Source organism: Sciurus vulgaris, assembly GCF_902686455.1.
Source record: "Sciurus vulgaris genome assembly, chromosome: 7".
Classification (NCBI taxonomy): Eukaryota; Metazoa; Chordata; class Mammalia; order Rodentia; family Sciuridae; genus Sciurus; species Sciurus vulgaris.
In genome coordinates, this window is record NC_136467.1 from 32,683,422 (window position 1) to 32,698,796 (window position 15,375).

The 15,375-nt window shown below is 38.2% G+C and overlaps 1 protein-coding gene across 1 annotated transcript; it reads right to left on the reverse strand.

The window, feature by feature from the left end:
- Positions 1-2,304: 2,304 nt before the first annotated feature.
- On the reverse strand, positions 2,305-4,957 carry RPS12 (ribosomal protein S12). Its single transcript, XM_079148417.1, has 6 exons — positions 4,852-4,957; positions 4,690-4,740; positions 4,392-4,508; positions 3,279-3,381; positions 2,810-2,911; positions 2,305-2,397 (listed from the first exon to the last, which is right to left on the reverse strand). The coding sequence occupies exons 2-6, from the start codon at positions 4,701-4,703 to the stop codon at positions 2,335-2,337; spliced, it is 399 nt and encodes a 132-aa protein (XP_079004543.1). The 5' UTR covers positions 4,704-4,740; positions 4,852-4,957; the 3' UTR covers positions 2,305-2,334.
- Positions 4,958-15,375: the final 10,418 nt, after the last annotated feature.

Sequence of the window (15,375 nt, forward strand, 5' to 3'; positions counted from 1 at the left end):
AAATTGCCCAGACCCCAGTAGCTGGGATTACAGGTGTGCACCATCATACTGTTTGTAATGCAACTTTAACTAACCAAGATTAGGCTATAGCAACAAAGCTGACAGGAACATCTCGTTCTCTTAATTTCATTATGCTAATGCTATTATCTGAACTGCAAGTCACAATGATTAAAAAGGACTTGTGATTTATTTTTACCTGGGGAGCCTCAGTCCCAATCTTCTGAACACTCTTGATGTGATGTGCTTGTACTTTTGAGCCCCAGACTCTAAATACTTACTCACCCTTCCACCTCAAGCACCCCTCCACCCAGAGGCACATGGCACCAGCAGTCAACTTCACCTAAGAAGACCCCTAGAGAAGGATGGGAGAACCTGCTTGCTTCTGTCCTGGGCACCTCCTTAGGTGCCTTAACAATCCAGTTAGACAAATTTGTTTTAAATATACATCACAATTTAGCCTTTTTACAAGTTCTACATGGAAGTCCTGACTCATTTTTAAAAGCATTTAAAGAAGCTCATCAGAAATACATAGAAATTTTAACAAGATCAGAACCAAACATTTAAAAACAAAGAAATGGAATACTAGGCTTGCAGAGCTTTTGTTGGTGATGGTACCAGGGATTGAACTCAGGAGCACCTAACCACTGAGCCAAATCCCAAGCACTTTTTGTTTTTGAGACAGGGTCTGGCTAAATTGTTGTCTCACTAAACTGCTGAGGCTGGAAATCCTCCTGAGCTGCTGGGATTACAGTTGTGCACTACCACACCCAGCTGACTTGGGAGGCCTGGTATAAACAGGGCTGTCCATTTGTGCATAAAAACATTACCAAGTACTTGCTAAGACATCTCACTCAGGGTACACAAGGGACGTCACTCAGCAAGATTGAGCACACACAGCAGTTTCATAAAAACTATTTTTACCTGATAAAAGGCAGACATCTGCTTCTGCCCTAGCACTAAGGCTTCTATGGGCTCCCTGGTGAATTGTTTCATACAGAAAAGTCAAAATTCTGGCTTGTCACATTTGGGCTGCAGTTTGGAGGATTAACAGGAGCTGTCCAGGGGGAAATAAGTACCTTCAGAAAGATAGTCATGAAGACATGGATATGATCACTTTTTAACTACAACTGAGCCTAGTCTGGATGAGTAACTGATGACTTCCAACATGAAAATCATCTGGAACTATTATCTGTAACTCACAGAAGCAGCTGAGGATGCTCCAGGCCTCTGGCTAGGTAATTTGCTTCCAATGACTGATAGAACACTAGGTAGAATGGCACATACTACATAGCTTTTCATTAAACAAAAAGTTTAAAAGGTGACAAAAGTTCACTTCTTTAAAGCACAAAAAATTTGAGGTATACATGGGCATTAATGTGTGGCTGATGCACAAGTCTAAGACTGAGCAGAGGGAAGATTTCAGAATCACAGGAACCTATGGATGTTACAGGCTGCAAAAACTGGGCCTGGTGGTACACACCTGTAATCAACTCAGGAGTCCAAGGCAGAGTAGATCAAAGCTAGCCTCAGCTATTTAGGAAACCATCTCAAACTACAAAAAGGGTTGGGGATTAACTCAGTGGTTAAGCACCCCCAGCTTGTTCCCACAAAAGTGCATCCGCATCTCAAACATTCCTAAGATTGCCAATGCTTGAACATGCATTTTTAGAAAAAAAACATGCCACACCTTAACACTGGTGGATTGGGTTATGCATGTATTATTCTGAAACTGCTCTCATAACATTTGGGACCATGTAACCATGAGTATCACATTCATGGAGGTCAGCGAGCTCTCAGCTACACTGGAGATCATACCAACACACATTCAATATCATCTTTGGCTCAAGTTTAAGGCCTTAAGTCAGACTCTTAATCAGAAATCTCATAAAAGCTTAAATATATTGGTCACCTTCTCTGAGACTAGGTTATGTTGAACCATCTCTTCAGTGATTTTGTAATTGCCCTGATTCTGCCAACCACTGTCCATATAGGATTTTAAACTGATACTACCCACTTTCCTAAATTCAGTCTTTTTCTCCAGGTTTTAAACTGGTCTTGTCTGTGATAAATGCCTACACCCAAGACACATTGTAAAGGATACCTTCTATCAGGCCTATTTCTGTTTAGACTGCTGAAGTTTAAACTTGCTCAAGTTAAACTCTATATCAAAGATTGATTTTTACCTAGGAAAAAAAGTTAAACATCAATTTGTCTTATAGCATGCTTCCAGAATTTGCTGATTTTATAATTAATTTCCCTTCACTAACAAGGATCTTAATTTACTGCCAAATAAAAAGCCAGAGGTGAGGAATATGAATGAAAACTTTTATTTGTTCATTTCTTGCATTTGAAGTACTCTTCGATGACATCCTTGGCCTGAGATTCTTTGCCATAGTCCTTAAAAATAAAAAATAGATCATATGCAATTTCTTATTAACACTTCAGTTTCACCCAAGTTCTAAGCACTAATTACATACTAAAGCCTTAAAAACTGAATGTCTTATGAAAAATGTTCCTCATCACTATTTGTAGCCATTTTCAGGGACCTTAATGACTTCGGTGTCCTTAAGGCTCGTAACATGGCATTATTATTGCCAGCTTTTCCTAAAATTTCTGCAAAAACACATGCAGGTAAGCAGAATCACTAGCTGGCTTTTAGAAAAAAATGTCTTATTTTTCTTTTCAAAAGATGCAAAAATATGTGTCAAAACTTGTTGAGAACCACATTATTTTCCTCTTAAAAGGTCCTCGAATTTATTTCAACACAAGGATATACACAGCACAACCTTCACCCCAGACACTGACTTACCTTAACCACTACACAACTGCAACCAACCACTTTGCGGGGTTTGCCTTCTCGGTCAATTTTACAAAGGCCTACCCATTCTCCTAGTTTCTTGTTATCATCAACCTATTGGGTAATTAGAAAAATGAAACTTTGTTATTAGCAGACATTAATGTTACTATCAGTATATTAAACCCCAAAGGTAGCTGCAGTCAGAAGGGTGACATGGCATTTTCCTCATGGCAATTCAGTAGAGGGAGCCAGTTGTCATCATGCACAGCACCAAGATCACTAATAAGCACTCTATATCATCTTTTCCTATGCCAACATCAAAATTATTTTTGCAGGTGTAAGATGTTTTGAAAATTGGCTTTAAAACATCAGTGTCAGTCCCATGAAATATACACTTGCAAAAAGCAAAATGTACCTGGATTATAAAGACACAGTACAAATAGCATGACAAACCCAATTATCACAGTGCAAATTAACGTACCTTAATAAGGTTGATTTGGTGCTCAGCACAAAGGGCCTCCACCAACTTGACATACATAGGCTCATTACAGTTGGATGCAAGTACACAAAGATGGGCCTGGCGCCTGAAATGCAAAGTGGAAACTAAAATGAAAACAAAACTCCAGGTCTAAATTCACTTCTTTTTGCACTAAGGGTTGTCTTTGCTTTGGCTACACTGGAAAAATATAATCAACACACTACACAGCACATCATATCTGCACAAAATTTGTTCTGACAAAACTTTAGTGCATGTATTTGTAATGTTACCCACAGGAACACTAAATACCAATCCTCAGTAAGTCTTTCCTCCGAATGTTGGGCTTGTAGAGGGGAATTTAAAAACTGGCCAACCAAACCATAACTTTCTCATACAAAACCTACTATGTAAAAATAAAAACTACTGCATAACAAGAATTGTTACTGGAAGAAAGTGATACTTAACAACATTGCCAAAGCGTAATTATTGTGTAAGACTGATACCAGGACTTCCATAAGATTCAACTGGTCAGCTTACTTCAGTGAACTGAGCTGACAATTTTTTCTGGCATGAAGTCCTTACAACACATTTAAGTTCAGCTCAAACAGTTACACAGTCCTAGAATATACACAAATTTACAACTCTAGATTCTGATAAAATTTCATTATACTTACACAATTGCTCTTAAAGACCAAATGCTTCTGCAACAAACATCAACTTCATATTCTACTAATTTAACATAATGCTTGATTAACTAACTCCTACAAATGAAACGAGGCTTAGGATCCTCAAGACAGAGTGACTAAAGCCACAGCGTACAGGTTTGTCAGACTTCTATGTTTCACTCATGAAAGGAGTGAAGGGGTATCCGACAATTTTAAGTCATCATTCAAACACTGTAGTTTTAAGAATCAACTGCTTGCCCCCATTCCAAACAGCAACCCACACATTAGTGGGCTATATAGATCTGAGTTCTGATACCTTTTCCTAGGTTTCCTGTAGAACGGATGCCATTCAGAACTTTTGTGCTAACACCATGAACTTCACGCTTTCTTCCCTCGGCTGCAGTTTTGTTCCGGCTGCAACAACCCACAGTATTGAGACTGATAAACGTACTTGTCTAAGGCTTTGGCAGCTTCGCGAATTCCACGTGCAAGGCCATCGTGGATGAGGGCGGTCTTCAGCACCTCTTGTAAAGCAGTATTGACGTCCATTACACCTCCAGCAGCAATGCTGAAACACGACAAATCAAAAACGTCAGCCAAAATTGGCCAACATTTAACTCCTCGGGACCCTACAAAGACGTAGGTGATATACGTCAGGCGCGCTATGGCGCCTCAGCGGACCCAGTGCGGCGCGGACGGCTCCGGGCCTATACCGTACCCGTACCCCAAACCCGGCCCCTCAGGCTCACCCTTCCTCGGCCATGGCGGTGGGTTACGGGTGAAGCCGAATCTTGAACGGACTGAAAAGCAAAAGCACTGATTAGAGGTTTGTGTTTAAATCGGATACTTATCACCCATCCATGACAAGTCACTGAGCCCCACTAAAACCACCGTCCCTAGACGTAACTCACCCCGAGCCTCCGCCTCCGCGCGACTCCGCGGTGGCAGGGAAAGAGGCCGCACGCGTCCGCATGACGGTATTTAAGGGTTTTGCCGGATTCCTCTGCGCATGTGTATTCCCGCCCACAAAAAAAGGTGGCTCTTGCGGTGCCGTACTTCTGAATTTTCTGTTTCCGGTTTGAGACCGTTGAAACGCAAGAACACAGCGAGATCCCCGTCTTTGCCCAAGTCTTTGCGCGCACAACAGGCACCACACGGGCAGCTTCACGCCGTCCTAACCTGCGGGGGGCGTGGCTTTCGGAGGACCAGAGAGCTCATCCTACGGAGCGCGCGAAGAACCAAACCTTCTTGTCGCGTGGTTCGATCTGGCCCTGGGCGCCTAGGCGCTCTGGGTCCCTGAGAACACCAGTTTTAACCCTTTCCACGCTACGTTGTAATTTCCTGCCGGTTTCACTAGACCTGGCTTTCCTGAGGGTCACGTTTTGCACTTTGGTTATTAAGTCACTCTGAGTATCCATGGATGTGTCATTCTGTGGGCTCGCCTCATCTTTGTTTCCCCTAAACGGGAGCCAACACGTTTTCGCTACGTCTAAGCACTTAGCAAACCCAGGCGGAATGTTAGTTGAGCTGAGCTCGTGGTCGGTTCCGTTTCAGTGTGGTGGGTACAGAGTCTTCTTGACCGCACGGTTGTACGGAGTTCCTCGTCCAAGCAGGGCAGGGCTCCTGTCTTCCCGCCCACTCTGTCATACCCGCGCGGCATCTGGTGCTATGGGAATGAAAAGCGTAGCGTTTGCAAAGTCCAGGACTCGGCGAGTTAGGGATGCAATTCGGCAAACTCGAAACCTCCGAAATTTTTCCCGTAAGAATGATGTTAAATTTTGAAGCGATTGGTCAGTTCCCCAATCCACTTCTAAAGCAAATACACGGAACAGCTGGATAGGATCTTATTTTTCTCGTAACAACTTCTGATAAGTTGGAAAAGCCAGCCAGTAATTTCTGAAGGTTTGTTATGGACCCGACCCGTACGTACAAAGCAACAGGAGGTTCAAGAGTGCTGTGAAGAAAACGAAAATGGTCCATGTGATAAGACTGTGGGAAGAATGCCTAAGGTCGGAGACGTCCTGGGATTTTAGGAAATCGGTGGAGTTCAGTTTTAGCTTTTCAGTTGCTTTGAGTTTCGTTTTAAAAGTGTTGGGTCCGATTCTTCTGTATCTTAAACAAATGTTTGTGAAGCTTTCACTTAAGAAACAAAAAGCCGGGAATGTACCCGCCGCTCCGCATTTTTAAAGTGGGATTAAGATTTGAGCCCAAGATTAGAATGCCTAAATGCCACCGGGGTGGAACAAGGTGGCCTGGGATTAGGGAGTGGGGTGATGTGGAGAAGAGGATTTCCAGTTTGTAGCAGCTTTTGAAAAGAGCTCCAATAAGGGATGGAATTCCAAACAGAAGTGGAGAAGAGAGTATTCTGAATGGAAGAGAGTAAGGGCAAGGCACAGATGCCTTCTTGACTTTTTTGACAGTTACCAGTAAAACATTTTTATATTTGAGAAAGAAGGTGGTTAGTAGTGTTTAAGCACCTTTTTCTTTAAAGTTTATTAATGTGTTAAGACCGAACAAATAAGTGATACAGGGATTGCTCAGCGTGTGAGGTCCTGGATCCCATACCTAGCACTTCAAAAAAAAAGGAAAGTTAATGTAAGAATAAGAAGAAGAAAAGTAAATGTGCTAAGCATATTATATGTCATCCCCCCCCCCCCCAAAAAAAAATCTTACAGAAGAAGCAGGCAATTTGGTAAAGACACAGGAAATGTAAATATGGAAAATAATTTGTCCTCAATGCATTTTCATGAAGGAAAAATAACTAAAGGCCTTTTAGGGTAGTGGCTTTTGTCCTGGGGTTCCCAGTTTAGTATACCGACTAATTCAGATTTGACTTTCCTCTTCTAACAGTTGCTAATCTGTTCTGTTGACTCAAATACATTGGACCTGTGCCCTCATATTTTACCCAATAAATGCCTTTTCTATCAGCCACAAACCTCCCTCCTTAGAACCAAACCCACATTTTTTTAAACATCCTTAGTTATATAACCAGTTCTAACCCTCAAAATAAAGTTAAAGGCCACACTCGCAATTTGAGGATTCTTCAATGTAGGTTCTCCAATTCACTTTTTAAAGTTTACCATCTTCAATTTTAGATATTGGCAAAGGTGAAAGAAAATATATATTGACAAGTTAGTAACTAATCACTCTTATACGAGCAGATTATCACATTTACATAATGTACACAAATATGAGTCTGAAATTGTACTTATAAAAAATAAGTACAGCCAGGCATAGTGGTGCCTGCCTATAATCCCAGGAATTGTGGAGGCCAAGGCAGGAGGCTCAAGCTCATGGCCAGCTCAGCAACTTAGTGAGCCCCTATCTCTAACAAAATATAAAAAAGGGATAGAGGGATGGGGATATGGCCAGTGGTTAAGCACCCCTGGGTTTAATCCCCCATACCAAATAAATAAATAAATAAGACTTGAGGATGTAGCTCAGTGGTAAAACTGGTTCAATCTCCAGTACCACAAAAAAGGAGGTGGGGGCGGGGCTTGGAAACTTGGAGTATAGCTCCATGGTAGAGTGCTAAATTCTTGCTGGGTCTTTTCTCCCTAGATTGTAATAAAGACTTTACGTGCTAATGCCTATATTAGCTCTCCTTAACAAGTAAAGAAACCAAGGCTTAAAGAGTTGTCCAAAGTCAGATAGCTAGTAAATGGAGAAATTGGTGTTCAAGACCATACTCCTAACCATTCAAGCCTTTTGAATGATTGCCCAAGTGTGGGAGGGAGATAACAGAATTCAAGAATGACTGTATCTCACATTCAGTTATGATACAACTGTGCTACAACATCTCACTGCACTAAAAAGTTGCATAGATGGAGAAAGAGAATATTGCAGTCAGAAAGAGCAGTAGAAATTTGTATTTCAGAATCTTCTAAGTTTAGCCATTATATAGTTTATACTTTGCTAGGGCTGTTGTAACTAATTATCATGAACTGCCTTTAAAAAAAAAAAAAAAAAAGAAATTTATCATCCGGCAGTTCTGCAGGATAAAAACCTGATATCAAGATGTTGGCAGGGAGCTATACTTCATCTTGGATATCCCAAGAAAACCACTTTCTATTTGAAAACTTAAAATGTCCCTACCCTTGGGGATAGAAATGATATATGTACAATAGATGGAAATGAATGTTGAGAAAAAACAGAAAAAAGTTATTATGATGCAGCTCAGGAACATAAAGGTTTAACCCTCATTTGTTATAACATGTACTATAGTTTTAAACATACTAAAGAAACATTAGTTGTAGACAAAGATTTGGATGTATTCCCATTGTATCAAAGCAACAAAGGAGAAAAATAAGTTGATAAGAAGGAAAATAATTAAAAAACAAAATGAGAAAGTAAAAGTGGAATAGTTAATACAGGCTATTGGTAGCCCTGTAGCTTATAAAGTTAGTTTGTTAGGTCTTTAATTGCAAAACCCAGTTTATTGAGGAAAACAAATAAATGGTTGTGGAGGGAGAATGAGACTGATTATTATATAGCCAAATATGAAACCTATGACAATAGTTTATATATTTTGAGGGTTTTGTGAAATTTCCATGTACATTTCATAAGACTAACTACTGTTAACCTAAATTAAAAAAAAAAAAAAATCAGAGGGAGACTTTCCCTAAGAAAAATTGACATTTATTTGGGAGTAGCCTTGAAGTGGGAATAACAGAACATTGCAATGTGTGCATCCCATAGTAAACTGTGGGTATGTCCAAGGAGGCTTAGATAAGAAAAGTTTTTTTAAGAAGAAAATGAGAGTATTACATCAGCTAATTCAAAACAATAATCCTTGACTAGAGTGAATGATAACAAGAATGGGTCAGTCTGAGACAAAATGGACAGCTACTGGCCAGATGTCCTGGTAGAAATACTTTTCACATAAGGCTGTGGTGGCCTTTGTGAAAGCTTGTGGTTCGGATAGTGTTTCGTGATAGTTACTGTTGGGCAATCATGCAGAAGAACTTCTCCTTCATAACCTCTCAGCTTTATTTATTTATTTTTGTTAGGATTAACATAAGCAGTTCCATTTTGATATGGCAGCTTCACATGTCATTCACACAAGAATATTTCCTCTTCCACTTATTCCACATGCTACCTAGCACCAGATGTGGTAGATGATCATTTCAGGGCTGAATCAGAGTTCGTGGAAATTAAACATACTATTGAAGGTAGAGCTAATACTTCTGAGTCAGATCACTATGAACCAGCAACATGATAATTTATAACTGAAATGAGCAGTAGTGGTCAATAGCAAACCCTAAATTATTAAATGCTTTCCCTTGAAATATGAGGGCCTGGGTGTGTGGGACTCCAGCCCCCAGTGCTGCTCCCTGTAGAGTAACGCTGCTGTTTTCTGTCTGATGCTTCTTTTTAAAAGTTGGTTTTGGAAAGACTGGAGATTCAAGGATTCTTTGACAGAGATTCTCCTCCTTTCCATTGTCTATGTAGCCTTAGTCAAAGCATTTCCAATCTCTGGGACTCAAGTATGTCGTCAACAAAATGAAATGAGGTATTGAGGAGAGATGCCCAATTTGGACAGTCTGTGTCATTACTTTGAAATAATTTTAACTGATAGAAAATGTTGAACATCTATGCTGTCTGCTATGTCAGATTTCTGATTTGCCTTGTCTTCAGTCACCTGACACAGATATAGCTGATGCCAGCTTTGATCCTCAGTCTCCAGCTTACAGATGATCTCTTTATTTGTAAATGACAGTTTTTGCTTTTTAAATATTAGGACAAGTAAGCATCTTATTGTGGAAAATATAGATAATAATATACCAATTACAGTTCTTTGTAGGCAACAGAATGAGCTCTGACCAACAGAAATGAACAACAAAAAACAGCAAAAAAAAAAAAAACGAAACCAAAACAAAAAAACATTTTTAAGAAAGATACCAGATGACTCAGAAAGGGGTTGCTAAATTGGGGCATAAGGCATAGGATCATTTCAAATTCACTGGAAGGTCTCAGGTGCAGACTTAAGGTGGTAAACCAGTGAACTTTTAGCTAAATCAATCTGAAATCATCCAACTTCAAGAATGGGGAGAGAGAGAGAGAGAGAAAGAGAGAGAGAGAGAAAGGAGAGAGAAAGCAATCGAAAAACAATCGGGCTGCAATGACCTGTGGGATAAATGTAAAAAATCTAAAGGTCTTGAATTTACAGTTGGAATGTATAGATCTAACATGCTGTATATGCTGTTGAAGGGCTAGGAGACAAAAGTACAAGATAGAAGTATTTGAAGAAATAATGTCCAAAAGTTTCTCAAATTTAGTACAAATTTACAGATTCAAGAAGTTCAGTGAATCTTAAGGGGGAAACACACACACACACAGGGACAATAAGTGAGCTGAAACCCAATGGTAAAGAGAAACAGGTACATTACAAATGGGAGATGAATAATACAAAATTTCATAAATTTCCCTCAAGAAATTATAGTAGCCAAATAACAATAGATCCACATCTTGAAAAAGCTAAAGAATAATGTCCTTTTTTGTTGTGCTGGAGATTGAACCCAGGGCCTTGTACATGTGAGGCAAGTACGCTACCAACTGAGCTATATCCCTAGCCCTAAAGAACAATGTTCTTTCCATATTTCTATAGTAAAAAGACCCTTCAAAAATGAAGAAAGAGAAGTGAAAACATCACTAGATGAACAAAAATTAACAGAATCCATCACCAGAGGATCTACACTTGAAGAAATGTTATAGGAAGTTATTCATGTTGAATGAATAGTTCAGATGAAAGGTTCAGATGAAAAGTTCAGATAATCCAGAATGAAACACATTGGAAATGGCAAATGTGATTAAATTTTTGAAAACTTTTTTCCTCTTAATTGGAAAAAAAAAAAAAAAAAGAGCCCGTGGCTGTTTAAAGCAAAAATTATAATATTGTACTATGAGTTTTATATCTTCATAGATACAATGCTTTTACCAACAACCGCATGAAGAATGGATAAGAAGGTGGTGGATCTGTAAAATTGCAAGGTTTTACATGAAGTGTTACAATATTAAGTAGTCCAGAAAGGTTAGGAATGTGTATTATAATCCCTAAGCAACCACTAAAAAATAATTGAAATAGATATGGACAGATAAACTAAAATGGAATTCCAAAAAGGTTTTTTTCAGTTAAACCAAAAGAAGATCAGAATAAAATGAATAAAAAACAGAGAGGATGGTATAAACAAATAAGTGGTAGACTTAAATTCAGTCATGTCAGTACTAACCTTAAATGTAAGGTATCTATCTAACTAAACAAGTTTCAAAATATTTCAAGATTGAAATCTTTCAGACTAGTTCTTTGTCAATAAAGAATTAAATTAGAAATTAACAGAGCTTCGACATTGAAAAAATTAAATGGTATACTAAATTCAAAATTGTAGTTGGAGATTTGAATATCCCTATCTTAGCAACTGATAGAACAATTAGACCAAATGAGTAAGATCACAGAAGTTATGAACCAAACTTCAACTTTGACACAATTGACTTTTGTAGAACACTACACCCAACAATGATATAATATTATTTTCTAGTATATAAGGTACCATTTACAAGGAGAGAATGCATTTTGGGCAATAAAACAGGTTTCAATAACTTAAGATAGAAATCTTCCAGCATAGTTCTTTGACTACAATAGAATTAGATTAGAAATCAATATAAAGATATCTGGAATCTCCAAAGTAATTGGAAATTAGAAACATAGATCTTATTAACTTGTGGCTAAAAGAAGAAAACATAAGGGAAATTAGTAAATATTTCAAACTGAGTGATAATTTATAGGATGTAGTTAAAGCAATATTTATATAGGGAAATATAAAGCTTTACATGTTAGTATTAGAAAAGAGGAGAGGGATAAATCAGCGGTGTAAGGTTCCACCCTAAGAAACTTGAAAAATAAGAATAAAATTAACCAAAGGAGAGTAGAAGGAAGAAAAAATAAAAAATAAGAGCAGAAATCAGTAACATAGAGGTCAAGCAAATAATTCAGAAGACTTAAAAAGGCAAAGTTTGTTTGAAAAAATTATCAAGCCAGGCACAGCGTAATTATACCTGTAATCCTAGTGGCTCTGGAGGTCTGGGCCAGGAGGATTGCAACTTCAAAGCCAGCCTCTGCAACTTAGTGAGGCCCTAAGCAATTAGTGAGATCCTGTCTCTAAATAAAATATAGAAAAAGGGCTGGGGATGTGACTCAGTGGTTAAGCACCCCTGGGTTCAGTCCCTGGTCCCCTCCAAAAAAGAAAAGATCATCAAGATTTATTACCTCTAGCTATTCTGTCCAAGGCAGCTGGACTTCAATAGCAGAATACCATAGACTGGGTGGTTTATTAACAGCAGACATTTATTTCTGATGATTCTGAAGCCTGAAAGTCTGAGGTCAGGGTGTCACTGTGGTCGGGTTTGGGTGAGAGCCCTCTTCTGGGTTATAGACTGCTGGAAGCATTATCTTACAGTGGGAAAAGAGCTAACTAGCTTTCTGGCCTCTTATTATAAGAGTACTGATTCCTTTCATTAAGTGTTTTCCCTCAAAACCTAATTACCTCCCTAAGACCCTACCTCCAATTCTGTCAGATGTTTGCTGGGGAGTGGAACACAGACATTCACTCTATTGCACACACCAATTAAGAACAAGGGAAGAAGGCCCAAACTTAAAAGATCAGGAATAAAGGGGCACTAACTCAACAGAGGTTACAGACATTCAAAAATGAATGAATACAATGAAAACTTTAATGCCAGTAACTTTGCAACCTGATGAAAAGAAAAATTTGACACAAAATAAGTAGAAAATTTGAATATCCATATACTTAGTATATTAATGATTTGTTATCAACAACCTTCCCAGGTCCTGGTAGTTTCATTGAGTTCTATCAGACATTTAGGGAAAAATAACACTAATATTATCCAAACTGATATAGAAAATACAGAAAGAAGATAACTTCTGACTTGTTTTATGAGTGCAGGATTATCATACCAAAACTTGATAAAGAAATTACAAATCAACATTATTTATAAAAATAGACACAAAACTGGCAAAATGTATCACATTAATTCCACTGATATATAAAAAAGAGACCAAGTTGGGTTTATCCAAAAATGCAGTTATACCAATATTAGAAAATTGTTCAGTGTAATTTATCACATTAACAAACAAAAGAAGATAAACCATTTGTAATAAATGCAGAACTTCCTTAACCTGATAACAGGACATAGGTAAAGCTTGCAGCTATCCTCATAGCTCATATTTCATATTTGGGAACAAAGCAGGGATATCCATCTCATCACATTTATTCAACAATTAGAAACAAAAGCACACATTTCTGAAAGAAAGAAAGAAGTAAAAACTCTATTTACAGATGACATCATTTTTACATAGAAAATATAAATCTATAAAGCAACTACTGGAACTAATCAGGGAATTAAGCAGTTTGTAGGATACAACAGTAATACAAAAATTCATTTACATATATATATTATATATAATCAGCAAATGATTGGAAAGTTAAATATAGAACAATTCAATTTTACTAGCTTCTAAAACTAAGATATTTAGGAATAAATTTGACATGAACTATGTTATACTTCTACAATAAAAAAGAGTTATTTCTGGAATGAAGAAGATCTACATAAAGAAAAAGATACACTGTGTTCTTGGGTTAAAAGACCCAATAGTGATTAGATGTTAATGCTCCCCAAACTGATCTATAGAGTCAAAAATATCAAGAAGAATTTCACCAGGTATTTTGGAGAAATTGAGAGCTGATTCTGACATTTCTCTGGAAATTCAAAGGACCTAGATATTCTAACTGCTGTTGAATAAAAGAGTACAAAGTTGTAGACTTTACACTACATGATTTTAGACATATCAGGTCTTGCTATGTGATGGGAGCAAACAAGTGGAAGCAGGCACCACCTAAAATCCCTTTGGGTGAGGGCAGTGGCATACCACAGGGGTAGGGATGGGCTGTCACAGAGTCTCCTGCCTAGCTGTGGTGATGCTGGCAGTGCATGCTGCAGATGTGTCTTGCAGGGCCAAGGCATGTGTAACTGGACCATGTCGGTGATGATTTCAGGCACTTAATCTCTATGGGTGTGCATGATCCTCTGATGGTCCCATGTGCTTCCTATCTTTGATAAATTCACTTTCTGCTGAAATTAGCCAAAGTTGTTTCTTTATTAAGCAACAGGGAAGCCTGATGGACACAAATGCCAGGAAGAAGAGTATGCAAAGGTAAAGGGACAGGTGATTTGCGATGTATATGAATAAGAGTATGAGACTGAATTTCTCTGACAAGGTGGTGTGTGAACAGAAACCATACAATCCTATTTAGCTTGTAAAGAAAAAAATGTTCCATATAAGTATTATGTAAATATACAAAGTTTAGTAGATAATTGTAGTAGTCTGATAATGGCTTCCAAGGATGAGTCCATGTTCTAATTCTAAGCCCTGGAAACTGTAAATGTTCCCATGTTTGGAAAAAAGAGTTTGAGTATATGTGATTAAATTGAGGATCATGAGATGAGGAGATCGTGTTGGATTATTTAGGAGACCCTAAATGCCAGCAAAGTGTCTTTATAAGAGAGCAGCAAAGGAAGATTACACACTCAGAAAGGAAGACAGGAGGTAAAATGACCTCGGACACAGACATTAGAGTTATATTGGCATACACACACACACACACACACACATAGACACACACACACACTCCCAGCAGCTGCTGGAAACTAAGAGGCAAGAAATAGATTCTCCCCCATGCCTACAGAAGGAGTACGATCCTGCTGACAACTGATTTGTGAAACCTCAGTGAAACTGAGGTTGAACATTTGGCCTACAGGGCAGTATTGTATTAATTTTAAAAGTCCTTGATAATTTGTTACAACAGTCACAGAAAACAAGACGATATAGAGATGGTCCCCGATTTACGGTTTGATTTACGGTTAAGGTTTTCAACTAAACATGGTATAAAAGCAATGTTCATTCAGAGAAAATGATACTTTGAGCTTTGAATTTGAACCTTTACCCAGGCTAGCAAGATGCAATATGACACTCTGTTGGGATGCTAGGCAGCAACATAGAGCCAGAGCTCAAAAACAGGGTGCTGTGCTGCTAAACTACCATGCTTAAGAGGTTAGGTATATTAAATGCATTAAATGTGACATGATATTTTCAACTTGTGATTGGTTTATTGGGATGCAACCCCATCATAAGTCCAGTATAGTCTCTATTTAGTTTTAACACTAGTCACCTAGAGGAGGATGGGAGGTAGGAATTAGAAGTGAAGAAAAGGATAAAAAAAGAAAAAGTGTGTGTGTGTGTATGCTTGTGTGTGTGCACATATAACATACAAATATACATATCATAAGATGCTTTATGTAATTAAAAATAGGTGGACAAAAACAAGAATACACATTTTATGAAAATATATACAAGCAAAAAA

Coding starts and splice junctions, on each gene's coding strand:
- RPS12 (XM_079148417.1), bottom strand. Junction 3,382..4,391: donor GCTGCCAAAGCCTTAGACAA/GTACGTTTATCA, acceptor TTTGCATTTCAG/GCGCCAGGCCCATCTTTGTG. Junction 2,912..3,278: donor ACCAAATCAACCTTATTAAG/GTACGTTAATTT, acceptor ATTACCCAATAG/GTTGATGATAACAAGAAACT.